Genomic DNA, 18,228 nt, shown 5'->3' on the forward strand with positions numbered 1-18,228 from the left:
TCCTCAAAGCCTTCTCTTTCAGCCTTTCAGTTTGCCTTTCGAGTCCATCTATTTGAGTGCTTACGAGAGGTGGATAGAGAGAGGGAAGTAATATGGTAGTAAGTAAATCTCAAAAGACATTGGCTAACTAACAGTGGGTTCCCTGCGTGGACTCTCTACCTCACCCAATACGAGCTGCGCGTCTCATACACCTAATTCCGCACCAATTCTTTTTGCACATGTATGTTGTGAATCTGAAATAAATGCTAATACATCGTACATACAAAAAAAAAACTATTTAGCCCTTGACACTATCCAAAAAGGTCTCGGAAGCGTCTATCCCGGACGTTGATCCAAAAAGAATATCGGAACACCATACAGCAGACAAGGCAAACGCTACTAAACTACTGCCGGATCGCTCTCCCCGCCAGGCTAAATGAACAGCAACTCGGAAAGCTTCTGCGCATCTTCTGAACCGTACTAGCAGGCTAGGGAGGAAGAGAATCTCGTGCTAGCATCTCACACTAAAAAAAACCAGAGCAAGTTGTCGCGCCATCTTGTCTCCTCTTTCTTGCGGCGAGGCCCAATCTAGGAACTACGAGAGATCAGCAGCTATTCCCCCACAGTTTGTGGGCTAAGTGATCCGTACTGTAGGTACTTGTCTGCTGTGCTGGCTAGCTCGCTGCTGTCAGGGGAGCGGAGGATCCTCGTTCAATCTCAACGGGCGCCAAGCTAGAGGGGAAAGGGGGGGCGTTTGGAAGGCTGATCATGGACTGGGCTCCTCCACTTGTGGCCGAGCTGCGCAGGGCTCCATGCAGCGATGGTGTCGCTACTGCTGTTAGGGGCAGTAGCCTTCTCTCCCCCTACTTGAGGCTAGGCGATATCCAAGCATCGTGGCATTGGTATGGCATGGCGAGACCAGTCCAGTCCTTGCCTGCAGCACGAGGCGCCAGTTTTTTCGTCTTCCGCGCGGAGCTTCATTCGCACAAGCGATCGGATGCCTGCTTGGCCCTGCCGAGGAGGGATGGATCTGTATCTGTACGTCGACCGATCGAGCATCAACGGACACGTTCCGTCCTCTGACGGATATGCTACTTGCTCTCGATTTTTTTCTTACTTGTACTACTTTGCCCACCCATGCTCTTCTTTTCCCCATCATCATCATCTGCCAGGGGTGGTACAAGTGTAAAGTATTTGCACTCCAAATACTCCGGAGATACCACCACTTGCTACTTGTACTTCCCTTCTGTCCGTGACAAGGACCCCCTTCCCCTTCTCCAGGCACACCTGTCCATCCATTGTGGCCTCAAAGACGAAGAGGTATTGGCGTGCCGTCTTTGGCAATCGCCGGCAGCAGTTTGATGTGGACTTGGCGAGGCGAACGATACATTGACAGAGGGGCGGCTCCAGATCACATGGTTGATGGGCCATGTAGGCGTCACCAAGGGGGGTGGAGAATAGGTAGCAGGAGAAGAGAGCACAAAATCTGGACAGGCGGCTGTGTGTGATTCAAACGAAAAAAAGATTGACATGTCCCACACCCCAGCCCAGGGCACAATCGTGTCACTTTTCCAAGGCACGCCCCTCACCCAGATATGGCTCTTTGGTCTTTTCTTTCTCTCTCTCTCTCTTTTCGCTTGGCAGGCGAGGACTAGATTTGGACACAAGCCGCATATGGCTTCCATCCCGTATGGCTGAAGGACAATTGGCGACCCGCAAAGTGGATCGTTTGCGGTGCTTCACATGTCTTGTATTGTGGTTGCTATTGTCAAGGCAGCCTTGATGATGTCCTGTAGGTACCAAGAAGCGATAAAAGGACATTCGGTGTATTGGAAAATAGGGCAGTGGCGAAAGGACAGGCGGTACAATTGAATGCCTCCGTTCTGCAGCTTCCAAAAAGCCCATCCCGGCCGCCGCTATTTGAAAAGATACGCGACAGCCGCGTTCACGAAAGCCTGCGAGTGCCAGCCGCTCAAAGGGTTTCTGCTCTGCACAAATCAAGCCCGGCGGGTGACAGACTTGTTTCCGCTCATGGCAGCCTTGACAGCCCTCCCCCGATTACGTAGTAGTGCTACGGGGTTTGTTGATCATCTTGTGGAGAAGAGAACCGTTTCCTCTCTACAGTTGTAGTATTTCATCCACTAATCATCGAGGTTTAGGTAACCCTCCACCCTCCCCCCTTTCCGTGTTCCTCCGTTGGCGACTGCTCGCGTTGTGTTCCATCCAGCGGCAGTTGCGAGCACATGGCTAGAAGAGCCATAGGGAATCGATCCCTTGCTCTTGTTAATTTACGAAACTCAAATTCAGCCTTCCCCTCGGCTGTAGTGAGCGCCTCTAGCTGCGCCGAATCCTGGCACGGCTTTCCAGCCCGGAAGATCACATACTTATAAACCTGGTACTCGTATATCCGGAACCATCTTAGCAGCATTCACATCCGCTAACAACTACTAACAGCAGTAGTAGTTCCGTAGGGCAATTGTGAGAGGCGACCACTTCTAGCCAAATCGGTTCCGGAACGCAGCGAGGCGACGGGTGATGTACAATAGCCTGGCGTCTAGGGCCCGCGAGACCCAGCGCTAGTGAAACGCGCAAAGGAGAGCCCTAAGATTCCAATCCGTGCAAGAAGATGCTTCTCAGCTACACTGTGAAGCTGTTTGAAATGCTGACGGTGAAGGCTGGAGTTTGCTGGACATGTCCCTCGTCTCAATTGGACTCCTGGTGCGAGTGCAGTTGCGTTTCGGCAAGTCTAGATCTTTCAATCATACAAGTAGCCATTTATTTGCTCACACAATGTCTTAGTGAGTGCTTGAGAAAAGTACTCACACTGAGAGGTACATCAAGAAGGGGGGGAGAAACAAGCTCAGCTCTAGGGAGGAGAAAAGGATGTAGCCACCACCGTCCCAACGCCTCAGAAAACGAGGCTGATGGAAAGGTACATGGCTAGCCCCTAAAAGAAGAAGCTATTCAGCTTCGTATTTGCTTCATTATTTCCTCGTCAAGGTTCATGATCGAAAGAAGAATGAGCACATGCATACGAACATCTGCACTAAAGGTGAAGAAACGCCTTGATCTCGACCATTCCACGTGGCTAGCTCAACAAGAACGAAGCCGCCACGAAGCCACTGTGAAGCTAAACTAGCTATTTTGACTTTCAACTCGACTCAAACGAACACCCTCGGCTTCTTTTAGTCGGCGTCTCTACTAAATCTCCTAAAGCCACGCCTCGAGACGCCGGTGAGATCCTTCTCCGCGTGATGAAGTGGCTAAGAGAGCCCTTTTGCAAGAATCTCTCTCACTTCTTCCACAGCCCAGCAGCACAACGCCGTCTCCACGTTTTCAACCTCCCCCCTTTTAGCGTGGGAAACCTGAGACACCCCGATCATCACGCTAAAAAGCGCCCAGAACGAGTACGGCTGCAAATCACCGCAGGGTTTTATTTTTTAAATTCGCATCTTCCATAGCGGAGCGGAGTGTTCGGAAGAAAAACCTGGAGACGGGGCCTCTCTCTCTACAGTAAAGGTTTTCCTCGTCTACTGCCTTACAAGGAAAGCAGCTCCAGGGCTCTCCATTGGATTCTCGGCTTCCACTTGCGTGCTTCCCCTAGTGCGAACTGCCTGCTCGAAGCGCTTCTGAGCCTCGGATCTACTACTAGCTGGTTGGATTCTCTTCTTTATTCCCATATTTCCGCGTGTCATTTCGCGTACCTTGCCCCGAATGGACGTGAAATCTTTCTCATTCTCTCCATAGCTGCTGTGGAGGAGAGCTCAATGGCGAACAATGCCCCCCCCCCCCCCCCAAAAAAAAACCACGCCCCCTTCCTCTTATTTTGAATGAACATACTCCATAAACACTTGAGATCGCTTCTGCCACATGTAACATTACATTTGGTGAATTGGTCTACCCCCTCAGCCTCGTGGAAACATTGTACGTACACATTTAGTCAAAAGAATTCGTGAGCCGACGCTCAATGGCATCTTTTCGTTTCGGCAACCGGCGATGACGCCCTCGTGGCTTGTCCCACCCTCAGTCACTAAGGCTCCACGTGGCATACTCAAGCTTGTATGTCGCCGAGATTGCGATATCTACTTGTTCCATTGACAGAAGAGCATAATACACATTGAAAGAAAAACAAGGGGAGGGGCGTCGAGCTATCACGGGCCTATACAGCAATTCAATTTCGTATTCTGTACAGATTTTTTTTTTTAAAGAAATATCCAGCGTTCAACTGGGGTAGTACAGCGAAATCTGAGACTCGGCACGGCACTTCTGTTCTCCCACACCTAGGAACTTACCTTACCGTACTACTAGTTCGAGGTAATACAGCAAGCCACCAACACCACAAAGCACGTTTTCGGTGATATGTTCGGGAAAATCGCCCCCAAATGTCGTAACACCTTGTTGAAGTTTCCCCTTCTTCTTCTTCTTCTATTCCTCGCTTTCACCGAGAATCTACAAGTAGCAACATCAGCTACTAGTCAACGCCGTGTAACCACCCTTTTTTTTTCCCTCCCCCAAAAGGCACACGACTCGCGGCAAATTGTGGCTAATTATGCCAGCCCTCACAATTGAGGGCCAGGGCAGCTTTGGCTCGCCCCTACTTTAGCGGCCAGTAGTATAGTACAGTTGACTAGCAGTAGTAGCTGAAAACATCGAGAAACCCTACTAGCAGTAACTTGTTGGTCGTTGTCTCTTAGTTCCAAATGTTTGCTTAATTGCCCGATTTGGTCAATGGTCAGTGCTTGCTGTCCTTAGCCGTCATGGAATTGGATACTTTGGAGGCGATTCTCTCCAGCTAGGGTCTTTCCAAGTCCAATGTTTGCAGATCTGGATTCAAGAGTTTCTTTGCGTGACGATGGAGACATTGGCAGGCGGCGTGGTCAACCCATTGAAAGTCTGTCTACATCTACCCCCCCCTTGCTCAAGTGCTAACAATGCAACAAGTGGATTGATGAAGCGGCCTCGGTTCCCCAGCCTATTAACCGGTGCATGCCATCGGGATGAATTCCATATTGTGCTACCTACTAGTAGTGCTATGGCAGCGATTATCAAACATCTCGGCAATTTTTCCATCCCCCTTGGGCAAAGTCTAGTGTGTAACTGTAACGACGCCTAGTCCTACAGAGTGCCACAACGATGCCCTGGTGTCATCAGCCCTTACTAGCCTCAGAACCATAGTTGTACTCTCGGCGAGCGCCGATTATAGTGGTGTTCTAAAGGCAGTAATATCAATGAAGACTTATTCATGACCACGATTCAATCCTATTCCAGCACTCCAAATAAAGTACTCAGCGAGAGTGAATTGTTTTGAACAAGTAAAGCATCCGTGTAGTAGGCATGAGAGGGCAATGTGATGTTCGAATTGCTCCGCTTCAGAATCAAGTGAGTTTTGTACGCGTACCTCCCTGGGCGCACAAATTCCGTGGTGTGTCATTCATTATACATGTACCCAGTACTTGAAAGCTCAAGTAATATGCATTGACAAGAGACAAAGGATCATGATAGGTGGTAGGTATGTTGCGTAGGTACACGACATATCACGACGAGTTATTTGGCGCTTGTCCTGTTGCAGCAAATACTGCCCTGTTCTATATGTAGTAAATAGGTATTGTTTGCTGCAACCGGACAAGCGCCGGATTATTGGGAATGGGCAGGGGGTTCTCCCAGTTGTCGCTAACTCAGCGAGATGAAGGTTCCGGGAGAATAACTCAATTCGTATAAGAAATTCCAAAGCTGAAGGATTGATCACTAATAGCAAGACGTCTGCGATGCCGAGCGAGGACCGTGCTATAGCGTTTGAGAGCCAGCCTTTCAGCCAGCCTTCCAGCCCGACTGGCTGAAATAAATGAAAGAATATAGCCTCACACTAAGATTAGCTGCTCACTCACCTCGCACGGCATCAGAGTTATTGACCGACAAGAAACAAAGGGGAAAAAAGAGCTTTCTTTCTCTTCCCGTGCAGTAGGTAGTTGGTGGTACAACGCTCCAGGTACCTAGTTGGTGGCACAAGCATAGAGTTTGGAGCATAGAAGCACAGCGGGCATGTAAGCTGTCGGTACCTTACTTGGCCAAGTTTATCTGCCTAATCGAGACTTGCACAGCAGAATAGGTGCACTAGCAGATCGAAAATAGATGGCGCCAGTAGATTCAGGCTCACCCACCTGTGTATCGACCCGGGAGGCCGTCCCACTCAGACAATCACGATGCTTCAAAGACAAATCGTCGTCAATGTGAAGTACTCGGCAGTTCGACACGCCGTTACTTGGACAGAGGTTTCCAGCTCAGGTGGGTAGTCCCCGTATGCCACTCGTTACAACGACAGGCATTCCAAATTGTCAGTAGCAGCGCCAAGGGCGGTGATGGAAGGGTATAGGTACTAATCCCAAACATCTTGGCTGCAGTGACATACCATTTGCACACGGGGTTTACCACAGCGCTGATGGCTGCTTTGAAATGTGATTGCTGCTTACCTGCTGCATGACTTATCAATATCTGAGCTCTGTCAATAGTAGGCATGGAAATAGGTACGCCAGTGCTGCCTACCTATTGGCCATTGGCAGCATGTGCTGTCTCTGCGCAAATCTCATCACGTCCATCGCACCATGCCTCCACCTAGCCTCGGCACCTCCTCACTGCCCGGGGTCACGCACACCCAAGCCCCCCCAAATCAACTCCCGAACAGCTGCGGCATACACGGTCGGGAAGAGATGCAGGTGTCATGGCCATGATGCCAAACGCATTGCAACCCTCTTGCCTCTGCCTTTGTTTTTCTTCCGATGGCCCTGTATTTCTACCTTTTAGGACTTCACCCGGCTGTAGGTTTCCACTCATTGCCGCCTTGATCCCAAGTGTATACAGCAATCAGCATACACAAGTTGCCGTGTATACCTCATACCGCGTACACTCTCTCGAAGCTGTCGGGTGTGTCTCTCGTATGACCAAACAAGCTTGTCATGTAGCGAACCGTCCGCAAGCTTCAGCCCTTATCCTTGAACGACGTTCGAGAAGCCGCACAGCAGAAATCAGGCTATTCGCTTGTCATGTAGCACACTGTAATGGCTAGGTACCTACCTGGATGCGTACCTAGGTAAAAAAACCATGGGCGTGCGTATGGGTGGATAAATCGAACGGCTTGCTTCGCTGGCTTCGCTATCCCTGCTATACGAGGGCGTGTGCTTGTACTCAATGCTACTTTTGCATGCACTGCCGCACCATCTTGATGGATATAAACGATATCGAATAAGATTATTACATGCATGCGCTGTATGAAGTGTGCCCATCCGAAAGGATACCATATGTCACCCGTACGATATGCAAAGGTACACTCCTACTTGACACGAGTGGCCCCTATGGAGTGTTGCTTGTGTGCCATTATCGATCTTTTGGAGCACTGCTCCGTACATCGGCTGACACGGACTCCGCATTACGTCCCGCGGCCGGCCGGGGCGCGCCGTCGATACGAGCCAAATCACGGCCGCCAGCCGAGTTGCCATTGCCTGACCGAAGACGCGCTGCGGCTATACTCTGACACAGCTCTTTGGGTTTGCTTCTCTTCGCTATTCGGAGTCGAGAGGCTGCAGATCGAAAGAGAAGCCAGGAAATGAGGAGGAAGGGACAGCCCCTTGCCCCCATCCTTGCCCTCCATTCCTTCGTCCTCGCCTGGTTTGCTGCTTTCATGGGAGGCGTGGACCCCAAATTACGAATCCGCTTTCCACCGCGTCATTTTCCAGACTGTCGGGACCGACAGGGTATGGGTGTGCCGTACAGTGTGACTGTGTTCATCCGCGAATCCCGCCCGAAAATCAAGGCCAGGTCAGAGAGTAAAATGCCCGTTGGAAAAAAAAATGAAAATAATACAACGGAAAGAGCGGACAAAACCGTCGAAATCGCGATGCGAATGGCGAACACGTCTTCAAGAAGGCCTCTCTCTGCGCGGCTGCTGGCAGATCGAGCTGTTCTCTTAGCGAGCGGGATCGATGGCGAGGCGGCTACCAAGCGCCCTATCCGCAGGCCGGCTTAACATTGTGGGCACATCTGACACTTAATCTTGCCCGTGCTGCCATGTGCTGCCAAGCACTACGAGTCAGTAGTACTCGAAGCAGCAGCTGAACTGCTTGCAAAAATGTCAATTTGATGGACAGATGGAAACAGGATGAAAGGATACGCAAAAGACCGAGTAAGAGGGCTCAAGGCCGCCCTTGTCCGCATCTCTGCTTCTCTCGTGTTTCGTTTTTGGCAAGGCATTCTGCTTGGCTGAACAGCATCTCTTCTGCAATGCTACCATTAGCGCATCTGCACTAGCAGTGCTTGGATCATGATTTTCGAGCTTGGGCCCCAGCCCCAGCTATTCCAAGGTTTGCTCCCCTGACGGTCTTAAGCGACACGATCCCAAGCCAGCCGGCCATGTGCTGACCATGCTAGCTAATCGTTTTGTGATCGTGCGGGCTGCCAAATCCAGTTTCCGAGCATTCTCAACCCAAGCATTGCACGATTGACAGAGCCATTTCTCGCAGTGAACTTTCCTCTGGCGCGACCATAGAAAGATGGGTGTCCTTAATCTTTCCCATGACAGCGAGAAAGTCAAAAGAACAGCACAGTAAATGCCAGCGTCTCATTTTCAATGGAGTCAGAAGGGGAAGGGGGGCGGACAGTGCATGCGTGCTTGCATGTGAAAAAACACGCACTGTCACTCCGCCTGTAGCGTAACAGGGAACGGGCAAGGAGCCAGGGGAGCAAGGCGTAGGTACTCGTACGAGAGTGTACTTTGTCAGAGCACTGCAGTAAAGAGTTGCTCCATATGGGGACTGCGTGTCGACAACGGAGTGTGTGTACTGCATGTTTGCAGCCAAAAGCGCCCAAGTTTGGGCTTTTGTTCGCTGGCCACCAATAAAGCGCCTCCGTATGGCCGTCTTGGAGACAGCTTCGCAACACTTGGTAGCAGAACGCGCCCTCCATGGGCCCGGCAGGGCTGCTGCAGCACCGTTCAAATATCCAACCATAAGCGACACCCATGGCCAGCGTGCCAGCCATGTCATGGAAACCCGCGACCGTTCGTCTCATCTCGCCTTTTCTCCTCTCGCGGGCCACCGCGAAGCAGGCAAAAACGGGGGCAGCCAGGTCTCGATGCAAGGCCGGTGGAAACAGCAGGGCATTTTATCCAGTCAGGGCTCAGAAGACGCGCCCAGCAGGCATTGCAACAGGCAACACGGCCTGGCCGTCCATACTGCGACGAGCCCACACCACCAGTTCCCAACTGTCGGGTTCGCGCTTTGCCTGGAGCAGAAACAGCTGCATCACAAACCCTGGAGGGGGCAAAAAGAAGAGGCGAGGAGGTGAGAGCAAGCTGGCCACAGCATGAAATTGCGGTGCGAGGCCATGCGTGGGCCGAGGGTGCACAGAATGGAAGAAGAGCAGAGGCGGAAGCAGATGGCGATGGCGATGGAGAGGGGAGAAAAGAAAAGAGAGCGGTAAAGCCGCAGGCTGTACCATATCAGCTGTCCACCTTATGTGACTCATTCAGGCAAAGTCGAGGGAAGGAGCTGGAGTCGATGACCGCTGCGTAGCTCTTGCACGACGAGATGGAGCATTGCGCTGCAGCCTTCTCCCTCCTTCCTTGCTTTTGCCTTGCTGTTTCTCATTCCCTCTCTCCCCCACCCCCCGTTCCTTCCTCTTCCCCTTTGGCCTATTTTTATTTCCTTTTATTGCTTTTGCTTTTTTTCTTTTCTATTCTTTTCTTGATTTATTTATAAAAAAAAAAAAGCCGATGATTGCTGTCGCAGTTAACTGCTGAGCGCTGGGCGCCTTCTGCCGGAAAGCCTTGCACCAAATTTGGGTGCGTCTGGGTACGGTACCTGGATTAAATCCTACAGCGGTCTCTATAGCCGTGTTGCCATTGTGTAAATCAACAGCCGTAGATGCCATGCATGCACAGCGCCCAGCCACAAGGTAAAAAAACGCACAGTACGAATATCCCAATTGGCACTCCAAGTACTTTTTACTCGGTGTTTCTCGGCCATTTCGAAGGCGTGCGGAAAGAAGAAAAAAGACAGATGGAAGCGTCCACACACCTAAATAAAGTACCTGCCGGGCTATGGTCGCAGGATATGGCTAGTAGAATGCGAGCTGTCTGCGGCCCACAGTTTCGCAAGCCGCAAACTACAAGCTGCAAGCCGCAAGCCGCAAGCCGCAAGCCATTATCGCCGTGTATACCTGGCTATTTATGGCCGACGTATGTCATCTATGCGCTACCGCAAAAAGATAGATTACCTAGTAGATACATGTAGCCATGTCGCAGTAGAAATCCTCCGTTAATAGAGACTTGGACAAAGACTTTAGTCTCCCAACTGTTACTGCGTCAAGCACGGTATCGTAGTAACGTTGTATTGATTGTTTATTTTATGTATTACTCCATGCGTCCAACGACAGAGTTTCCTATAGACAATGCGATGTAAACTCAGTAAGCCAAAAACATTATGCATCTAAAGATATCGTGAGATTTGTACCCGTCTTTAAATCATCCCAAGCCCCCCTCCCCCCAAACCCTTGGCTATACCAGCATGAACAAGAGAAAGATGAAAAAAGGTGACAAAGACTAGATGAGAAATTAAGATAGAAAAATGTCAAGACAAATAAATAAAACAGATCTTGAAGAATAATGCGTGATATCTTTGAAGAAAAAAGGAATGATGGTTCTTCATCGAGAAGAGTGAAGATTTCTAAACAGTGAAACAAAGAAAAGAGTGTGAGAGAGACGTCTTGGGGTATTGCCCACCCCAAAATCTTCCTTCGCCAAATGATTTTGCTCCATCCCCCCTGGACGTGACGCCGACCATAGTCCCCGCATCAAGGTGCTTTTGAATTTGACTGATGATACACTGATACCGGTGGAATGTAAGGGCTGGCGACGGGGTGGGCGTTGATGCGTGCCAGATGTTCAGACGGAGGAAGTAGAGTATCGTGCTCCATCTTGATCGGAGCCCGGTTCTCCCACAAATGAGCATTCATCATTTCACCGTTTACAGTAGACATGTCGTCGTCCCAGCGCTCTCGTCGTGCGGCGAATACCTGATTGATCACCTCGTCTTCGTTGTGAGGGACCTGTGAAACTCGCAACAGGTCGTCGCTCACAGCAATGTCTCCACCTGGTTCTCCCCGACCACTGGATCGCTTCTTGACAACTGACTTGCGGCGGCGGCGAATACACTCGTCCAAGCCCTCGATATAAATCGCTTCTTCCCACTTGAGGTCATTGACAATCTTGATTTCAATGTCGCTGGCGCTTAGAAGCATGTTTCGGGACCCGCCCATCTCAAGGAAGTAGTTGAGAATGAGTTGATATCTGTCTCTCTCTAGTCTCTTGTAAGCGGCTTCGAGTATTTTCTCCTATTTGATAGCAAAACGCCGTTAGCATCGCGAAGAACAGGACGGACAAGGAGTAGCATAGTCAACTTACATCTTGATCAAGCCAGTCATAGAATTTGGAACGGCCGCGTTTGAATTTCATCTGTAGCATTTCTTTACCGTGCTTCTTGCCAAACCTCTTGGTAAAGTCGGCTTGAATGCTATCCCACATATCTTGCCCCCGTTGCGAGCGGTGTCTCCATCGAGACTCAAAGATGCATCTCTCCTCTTCGGGACACCCCTTCTTGATGGGTGGAGGGACTTCTTGACCGAAGCAGTTTTTGTGTTCATCGCCAGGGTCAGCTTGCTGTTGACCACGAAGCGAGGCACCCCTCTTTGATGACCTTGACTTCTTCACTCGCGTGCTGCCCTGAGTTACAGGGCGACGGCGAGGAGAACCGCTGGAAGAGCGGTGAATGGGGTCGGTGCGACTGCTATAGCTGCGATCATCTGTGCTGGCTCGCCGGATGTCATAGTGCGAACTGTGCGGCTGGCTGAGAAGGGATGGCGGGTGAGAAACGCGCTCCATGTCACGGTGTTGCGGATCCAATGGGAGCTGACGGCTGTCTCGCATCAGCATGGAGTTTTGACTGTCCATGCCCATATTGTTGACATAATAAGGCGCCGGGCCCTGGCTGTGGATTGGCTGCGTGTCTGGGCCATCAGATACGCTGAAGGCCCCATAGTATGGCTCCGACGGAGGGTTGGGTGTGCGACGTTCTTCCATGTAAAAGTCTTGTGCCACTGGAACATGGCTGTTCATTGGGGGGCTGCTGTGCGCATTTTGATTGTGCATGTCGAACTGGCTGCTCCACGACTGGTGATACATCTTGGAGCTTCCAGGAGGGGTTGGCACCTGTGTATAGGGAGTGCTCGGAGGAGGAGGATACTGCGCCCCTAATTTACGGATCTGCTGGAGCGGGGGAGAGCTGGTGGAAGAGATGGGAGTAAGAAGGCTCGAGTCGCACGAAGCAGGGATGTTGAAAGAAGAGACCTATGGGGAAAAAAAATTGGTAAGCTTGCAGCCATTGCAAGAGGCAGGACAAGACAGGGGAGAAGAGAGCTACAAAGCGGCGAAGCAGAGGGCAGGGTTCTCGGGAGTAAGGCGGGAAATACATACCGCTGAAAAGGGCGTCACTTCTGAATAGGTTGGAGTGCCCACAGACACGATGGATCGGTCGTCAGACAAGCCGTGAGATCCTGCGAGGTCACCTGTGTGTGGTAGACCTGCAGTAATGTATTGTTGTTGCTCTACCATGTTCATGCAGGTGGAGCTTTGGGTAAGGTGCCTTGGACGTTTCCAAAAAAACCAGCCAAGGACTTGTTGTCGAGTAAAAGAAAAAAAAAAGAGAAAGAATAGAAGTGCAATGGTAATGCAGCAGTGGAAAGAGATGCGTGTCGCTTGGAGTTCGTAACGAGGCACGTTTAGGTATTAGGTAGGTAGGTAGGTATATGGAGGGACAAGATGACTGGAAGGCGGGTATGAGGGGTGGATTATTTGCAATGACCAAAGAGCCGTCAAAGGTGAAGGTGAAGGATTGTGCCTACTGCCTTGGCCGCGGCGGTGGATGGTCGAAAGGTGCTGATGATCTGGCAGGGGAAGAACAGAAGAGCTGCTCGAGTGGTGGATGAAGAAGGGAATCTTGCGAGGAGGATGAGACAGGAAGAGATGGCAAGAGTCTTTGTATAAATGGAGGCTCAGATCAACAGCCGGGCGAGCTCTCAGGTAGCATCCAAGATTGCAAGGAAGTGAGTCGACGAGCACACGGAAAATCAGTACAAAGTGTCACAGCGTGGGACTAGCATACAGGGGATCGCTGTTCTTAACCCTGGTATTAACAATCGACCGGGGGGTCGGGGAGTGCAGCTAGAGTCGTATGGCGTCGAACTAAGCCCCCCTGTCGACGCAGGCAGGGCGGCGGTCGCAATGTACCGTACAGTGGCAGATACTGTCATGCCGTGCATGAGATAGCCGCCGAGGGTGCGACTTAGGCTAGAACACGTCGAACTGGAGATTGGGCTTTTGCTGGAGTAGACAGGGGCGTGGGAGCGAACAGGTGGGGGCGTAGATCTAGCAGACCCAAGGAGATGCCGATGTATCTTTTTGTGTGCAGTAGCACCACCGCCGTCTGTATCGAGTACGTACTGCAATTAGTCCGATGAGTGCAGCTCAAAAGCATGCGGTGGACACATGACAATAGAAAGGCCGTTCTTGCAAGCTGCTGGCTGTCGGATACGACTGGATAGGGACAAGGACATCCTAAAAGAGGCCGAGCCAGAGCCAGAGAACAATCAATAGCAGCGGGGACACTAAACCAAGGGGAAGTGAGTGCCTCTTTCGATCATTTCTGCCCCGGCGGCGGTCGGTGAGCACGGGCGACTGCGTGTAATTAGATGGGCGGTAGGTATAATCCAATATCAAAGTATATACCCAGTACCGGACTTGATCATCCGACACTACTCGATAGATTGATAGATTTGCCTCTGAATTGCTGTTGCTGCTCTCAGCTTCAGATGCGTTTATGAGCCACAATAAATAACACATCCAGGGGCGATCACTGACTATGGAGAAACAGCTGAGACAGATGAAAGTGCTTCCAAGAGCCACTGGCGTTCCTAGGTAGGCAGTGAACCATTTCAGCTTTGAATAATATGTCGGCGATATACTCGTAATTGCTATGGAGCAAAGTATATTTGCGCAGAGATGGTTCCTGCAGGGGCCAAATCCATCTCCACTGTTCATGTGAAGACGCTCATCGGGGCCCCGACTGCATCACGGGCAGAAGCTAGTAGTATGATGGGCACATCCACCGCTGTAAGACGTCATATCACAACCTCTGAGACTCTCAGCCGGGCCTCCATTGCCGCCTTTGAAAAGAGTATTGAAGGCTGAAAATCTCTTTGCCGGCCTGATTCATGGCATAGAGGCTGCAAGGGGTGTTCGATGTGAGGGAGGGGAATAGATCCATAGTATCGTATCCAAGGCAGAGCCAGCCGCCACGGGGGAGAAACCGAAGGCCGCCCGCGGTGCGCTGGCAGATGCAAAATCCCGGCATGGGGCATGAGCATCCAAAGCACAAAAGACACCGCGATTGCCGAGATCGTACTAGCAGCCAGCCATCTCTCGCAGCTCTCCGAACGAGATGAATGAATGAGGGCAATGCGAGGAAGCCTCAATAGCTCAAGTGGCAGAAACCAGGATCCGCCGGGCGGTGGGGAACTGGAAATCATTCGCTGGTCTAAAATTCCAGTTCGACCTAGTAGGGCTATCTTAGCTGAAGCGTCGCCCCAGCCGGGTCTAGCGCGCTGTCTTCCTCAGCCAGCAGGCAGAGGTTCTGTGTACCTGATGGAATGTGACGCCGCCCACCAAGCCCAGCGGTAGCCAGTACGAGCCTCCGCACGCTAGCACTTGCCTTACTCCAGAGCATCTCGAAAACTGCAGGAACTGCGCAAAGGACAGTCGACAGGCTGCTGGAGCGCTTCGTACCTGCCTGCTACTAGTAGTATCAAGTGTGCAGTGTGAAAAGCAAGCAATCCAATCTTCCATCTCGCAGTCTGCCTCGAAATGGGCCGCACCGCAGCACTGCCTTTTGCACCACATCGCCAGCAGCACGGTGCGGCCAAAACTGCCGGCCATGCCCACATTGGCGTCTTTCTCGGAGCCAATCTTCATCAGAGAATCGCGGTTTGCAACGCTCTAGCGACTCGTCTCAGCCCACGGCGCTGCCGCAGCTGCTCGTGGCCAAAGACGCAACCAGACTCCTCATGTACGTGGCCCGAAAAGCATTTGCCAGGAGCCGGCCGGCAGACGTGACACGCCCTAACTTCAAGCGCAGGATCTATCCCACAAAGAGAGCCACGCCGTCTTTGGCCAGGCCACGCTTTGGATTGTGCCCTGAGCCTAGCATCTCATTGACAGTGCCGCTAGCTTCGGTCTGCAGCCGTGCGCAGCTACCTCCAAGTCTCGAAAGCCTCTACTCCACGGGTCTAGCAGATTAGCATCAGAGCGGTCTGAGTTAAAAGCTGCCTTCCGACCTGCGTGCCCCGACGACGTATCCGCAATCCCCGCGGAGGGAGATGATCGCCCAAAGCCAAGGCTGATACCCGTCGCGACCGACGGCTGCTTGTATGTCGATTCGGATGATGGCGGCGTTTGCTTTGAAACAGCTTCAAAAGAGACAATCTAATCTAAGGCTACGGTTTCGATACGTCTGTTCATCGACGCTCCTTCTCCCCCGCCTTCTCTCGCCTGGCTCCGGTCGGTAGATCAGCAGCCGTCGATTGAGAACTCCCTGAAAGGGGGCGCGGCTTGTGTTGCTTATTTATCCAGTGGATCATGACTGTTAGCTAGAAGAATGCTAAATGTGCCGTCCATTCTCTCAGCCATTCAGCCAGTCACTCGGTCACATCACATCATTCAATGGCTTGTCAGGTGGCAATCATGTGTTTTCAATAGATGCCCAGGCAAATAGCGTAGCGGAAGCTTGCCACGCCACGCTCCGTGCTCATGCGCACTGATTCCACTCTTGACGCCTCTAGCGCAGCACTGTTCCTTGAGCAAATTTCATGAGAGACAGTAGCCACTCTTCAGGATAGAGCGAACGGCTGGTGCTCCCGCTTTCGCTACCATGGTTGGCTCTCTATCTCCTTCTGCCACGGCTAGTGCACTCTGTAGCAAGCAGCCAGGCCAGATTTCGGAAAGTCATGCTGCCGAGACGTCGAACAGCCTTTGACAGAATACGCAGTGCGAGCTGGCAAGACACCAGTCCCACTTAGCAGAGTTCAGTGCACGCAGTAGCCAACTCCGACTGCCCTACGAGACTGCTAAGCCCGTCGCTATTGACCGAGTCAAGTATAAGGCCTAAGCAGGAGAGACATGACCAAAAAAGACAGAGTTTCAGCACCTTTGGATGGTAGAGTAATACGGAGCAGTCGTCTATACTCACAGCGGCCCACCTAAATGCATCTCTTGAGTGCGTATAGGTCGCATCGCACATGCTGCCCGATACCCCCGTCCACAGTTGTATGAACGCACGAGGTCTCGCCTTAATTTCCACGCTGTCGGGACCGTAACATTCTCAAATCTCGCGCAGCGGAGTCGAGGCCATGTCGAACTTTTGTGCAATGCCGCAGCAACCCATTCGGCATGGGGTATCCTGGCGGAATTCGTCCGAGAGGAAGCCGTACTCCATATGGCAGTGGCCGAGAGAGAGATGCATGAGCTTGAGAGATGCGGCTCCGCTGCCCTGGGCAGACGGCTGCAGGCAGTTGGAGTGTGCCTCAGTTGGAGTGTGCCTCTTGCTTCCGCTGCAGAGCTTGGAGCCTGCCTCGCCAACGGGAGACAGTGGTTCTCAAGGCACTGCCGAAGCGATCGTGCCAACGATCAGAGTTTCCTGCTGTTAGCCTTGGCTGCTTCTTTTTCCCGCTTTGACTCTACATTGCTGTCCAACATGATCTTGCCGCAACTCCAGTAACGGCACATCCCAAAATGCGGAGCATCAACATGGGGGAGTCGGAGGGATGACCGCCGACTGACGACAGAGGCCGGGTAGTAGCGCCACACCGTTTCAATGCCCCCTATCTGGACGAATTATTAGCGGTGGCAGTACGACGTCGTAGCCGGAGGACAAAAACCGAAGCGGAATGACAGAATGACTGGCCTGGGAAGGGAGTCATCGAGGACGAAAGTGATAGGCCCAGCCTGTGGATGATCCGGCTGGGACTGAGAGCCAAGCAAGGGGGCAGGCCTCTCGCTCTTTTTTTTCTCTTTTTTTCGCCCGCGTGCTGGTTCTTGCGACGACGCAGCAGAGTTCGGCCCCGCGTCTGGCCACTCATCTGATGGCATCGCGCCCCATTGCGCTACTGCGCACTAGCATAGTGCGATCCGTCCCGTCGGTACGCGCTAGCAAGGATTATCTCGATCCGCATTGGACAATAACGACCACGCCCCCTCCACCGGCCAGGTATCCTTGCTGCTGCCCGCACAGCCCTTGTTCGGCCAATGGGCGCCCTCTCCGGCGTTTTACGCTAGTCCGCAAGCGACACACCTACGCGCGCGTCTACCCGCCTTGAAAACACCTGCGATTGGGTACCGATAGCGCAGTAAGCGAGCCTGCACTGTAACTACAGACCTACCTGCTCGCCGCAAAAGGCCGTCATAGAGGCATCCTACGTCCTCCTTGCCAGGTTGATCGGCCTCTCGACCAACAGCATTTTTCTATTTCCGCCCACCTATGCAGCTGTTCGTGCTGGTTGGGGTGCTCGGTACCGCATTCAGTGGCCTCTGCTTTTCGAGATGCCTAGCGAGACTAGGCTGTTCTGTGCGGTTACGGTATTGTCTTCAGGGAAGAGGAGGGCCATGTCTCGTATTTCTCCGGACCATTTTACATCTCAAACTGTCAACATACGCCATTGATGCTCCCTACACGAGCGCTGCGGCGCGCTTATACTCGATCTGCGGCCTTGTTCTGCGGCCTTGCTCTGCTTCGCCGCACTCGAAGGATCTGCCACAACAATGAAGACAGCCTTGCGTTGAGCCATCTCGCAGTGCGCAATCTCACATGGTGCCAATAGGTAGTGTCATTGCTCGCATATCATCTGCCAATGTGGTGTGGTAAAACAAACACTACCTAGTTTGTTGCTGCTCATTAGACTGCCCCTGACTTCTCCCCTGGCCGTTCCTTGTTTGCGTGATTCGGCCTGTTTGTTAAATGCTGTTGGTCATGGTTCCGGAACGCTGAGTACCGACTAACTTTGTCAACCCCGTGCCAAATGCGTCTCGCTCTACGCCTTTGCCTCTTGTCACTCAGATTCTACACCTTTCCCACGCTCTTAGCATGCCGCTGTTGCAAA

General features: G+C 52.0%; 5 protein-coding genes across 5 annotated transcripts; 1 reads left to right on the top strand and 4 right to left on the bottom strand.

Moving 5' to 3' along the window:
• Positions 1-1,542: 1,542 nt before the first annotated feature.
• Positions 1,543-1,884, bottom strand: TrAtP1_006387 (uncharacterized protein; the record flags this gene model as incomplete). The annotated part of the gene is made up of 1 exon (XM_066113103.1): positions 1,543-1,884. The coding sequence occupies one exon, from the start codon at positions 1,882-1,884 to the stop codon at positions 1,543-1,545; it is 342 nt and encodes a 113-aa protein (XP_065969189.1).
• Positions 1,885-9,144: 7,260 nt separating this feature from the next.
• On the bottom strand, positions 9,145-9,492 carry TrAtP1_006388 (uncharacterized protein; the record flags this gene model as incomplete). The annotated part of the gene is made up of 1 exon (XM_066113104.1): positions 9,145-9,492. The coding sequence occupies one exon, from the start codon at positions 9,490-9,492 to the stop codon at positions 9,145-9,147; it is 348 nt and encodes a 115-aa protein (XP_065969190.1).
• Positions 9,493-10,069: 577 nt separating this feature from the next.
• On the bottom strand, positions 10,070-13,152 carry TrAtP1_006389 (uncharacterized protein). Its single transcript, XM_014082990.2, has 3 exons — positions 12,497-13,152; positions 11,429-12,370; positions 10,070-11,358 (listed from the first exon to the last, which is right to left on the bottom strand). Exons 1-3 carry the CDS (start codon positions 12,638-12,640, stop codon positions 10,819-10,821), a joined length of 1,626 nt encoding a protein of 541 aa, XP_013938465.1. The 5' UTR covers positions 12,641-13,152; the 3' UTR covers positions 10,070-10,818.
• Positions 13,153-13,636: 484 nt separating this feature from the next.
• TrAtP1_006390 (uncharacterized protein) lies at positions 13,637-14,119 on the bottom strand (the record flags this gene model as incomplete). Its single annotated transcript, XM_066113105.1, has 1 exon — positions 13,637-14,119. One exon carries the CDS (start codon positions 14,117-14,119, stop codon positions 13,637-13,639), a length of 483 nt encoding a protein of 160 aa, XP_065969191.1.
• An 822-nt stretch (positions 14,120-14,941) lies between these two features.
• TrAtP1_006391 (uncharacterized protein) lies at positions 14,942-15,275 on the top strand (the record flags this gene model as incomplete). Its single annotated transcript, XM_014082991.1, has 2 exons — positions 14,942-15,143; positions 15,208-15,275. The coding sequence occupies 2 exons, from the start codon at positions 14,942-14,944 to the stop codon at positions 15,273-15,275; spliced, it is 270 nt and encodes an 89-aa protein (XP_013938466.1).
• Positions 15,276-18,228: the final 2,953 nt, after the last annotated feature.

This window comes from Trichoderma atroviride, chromosome 3, assembly GCF_020647795.1.
Source record: "Trichoderma atroviride chromosome 3, complete sequence".
Classification (NCBI taxonomy): Eukaryota; Fungi; Ascomycota; class Sordariomycetes; order Hypocreales; family Hypocreaceae; genus Trichoderma; species Trichoderma atroviride.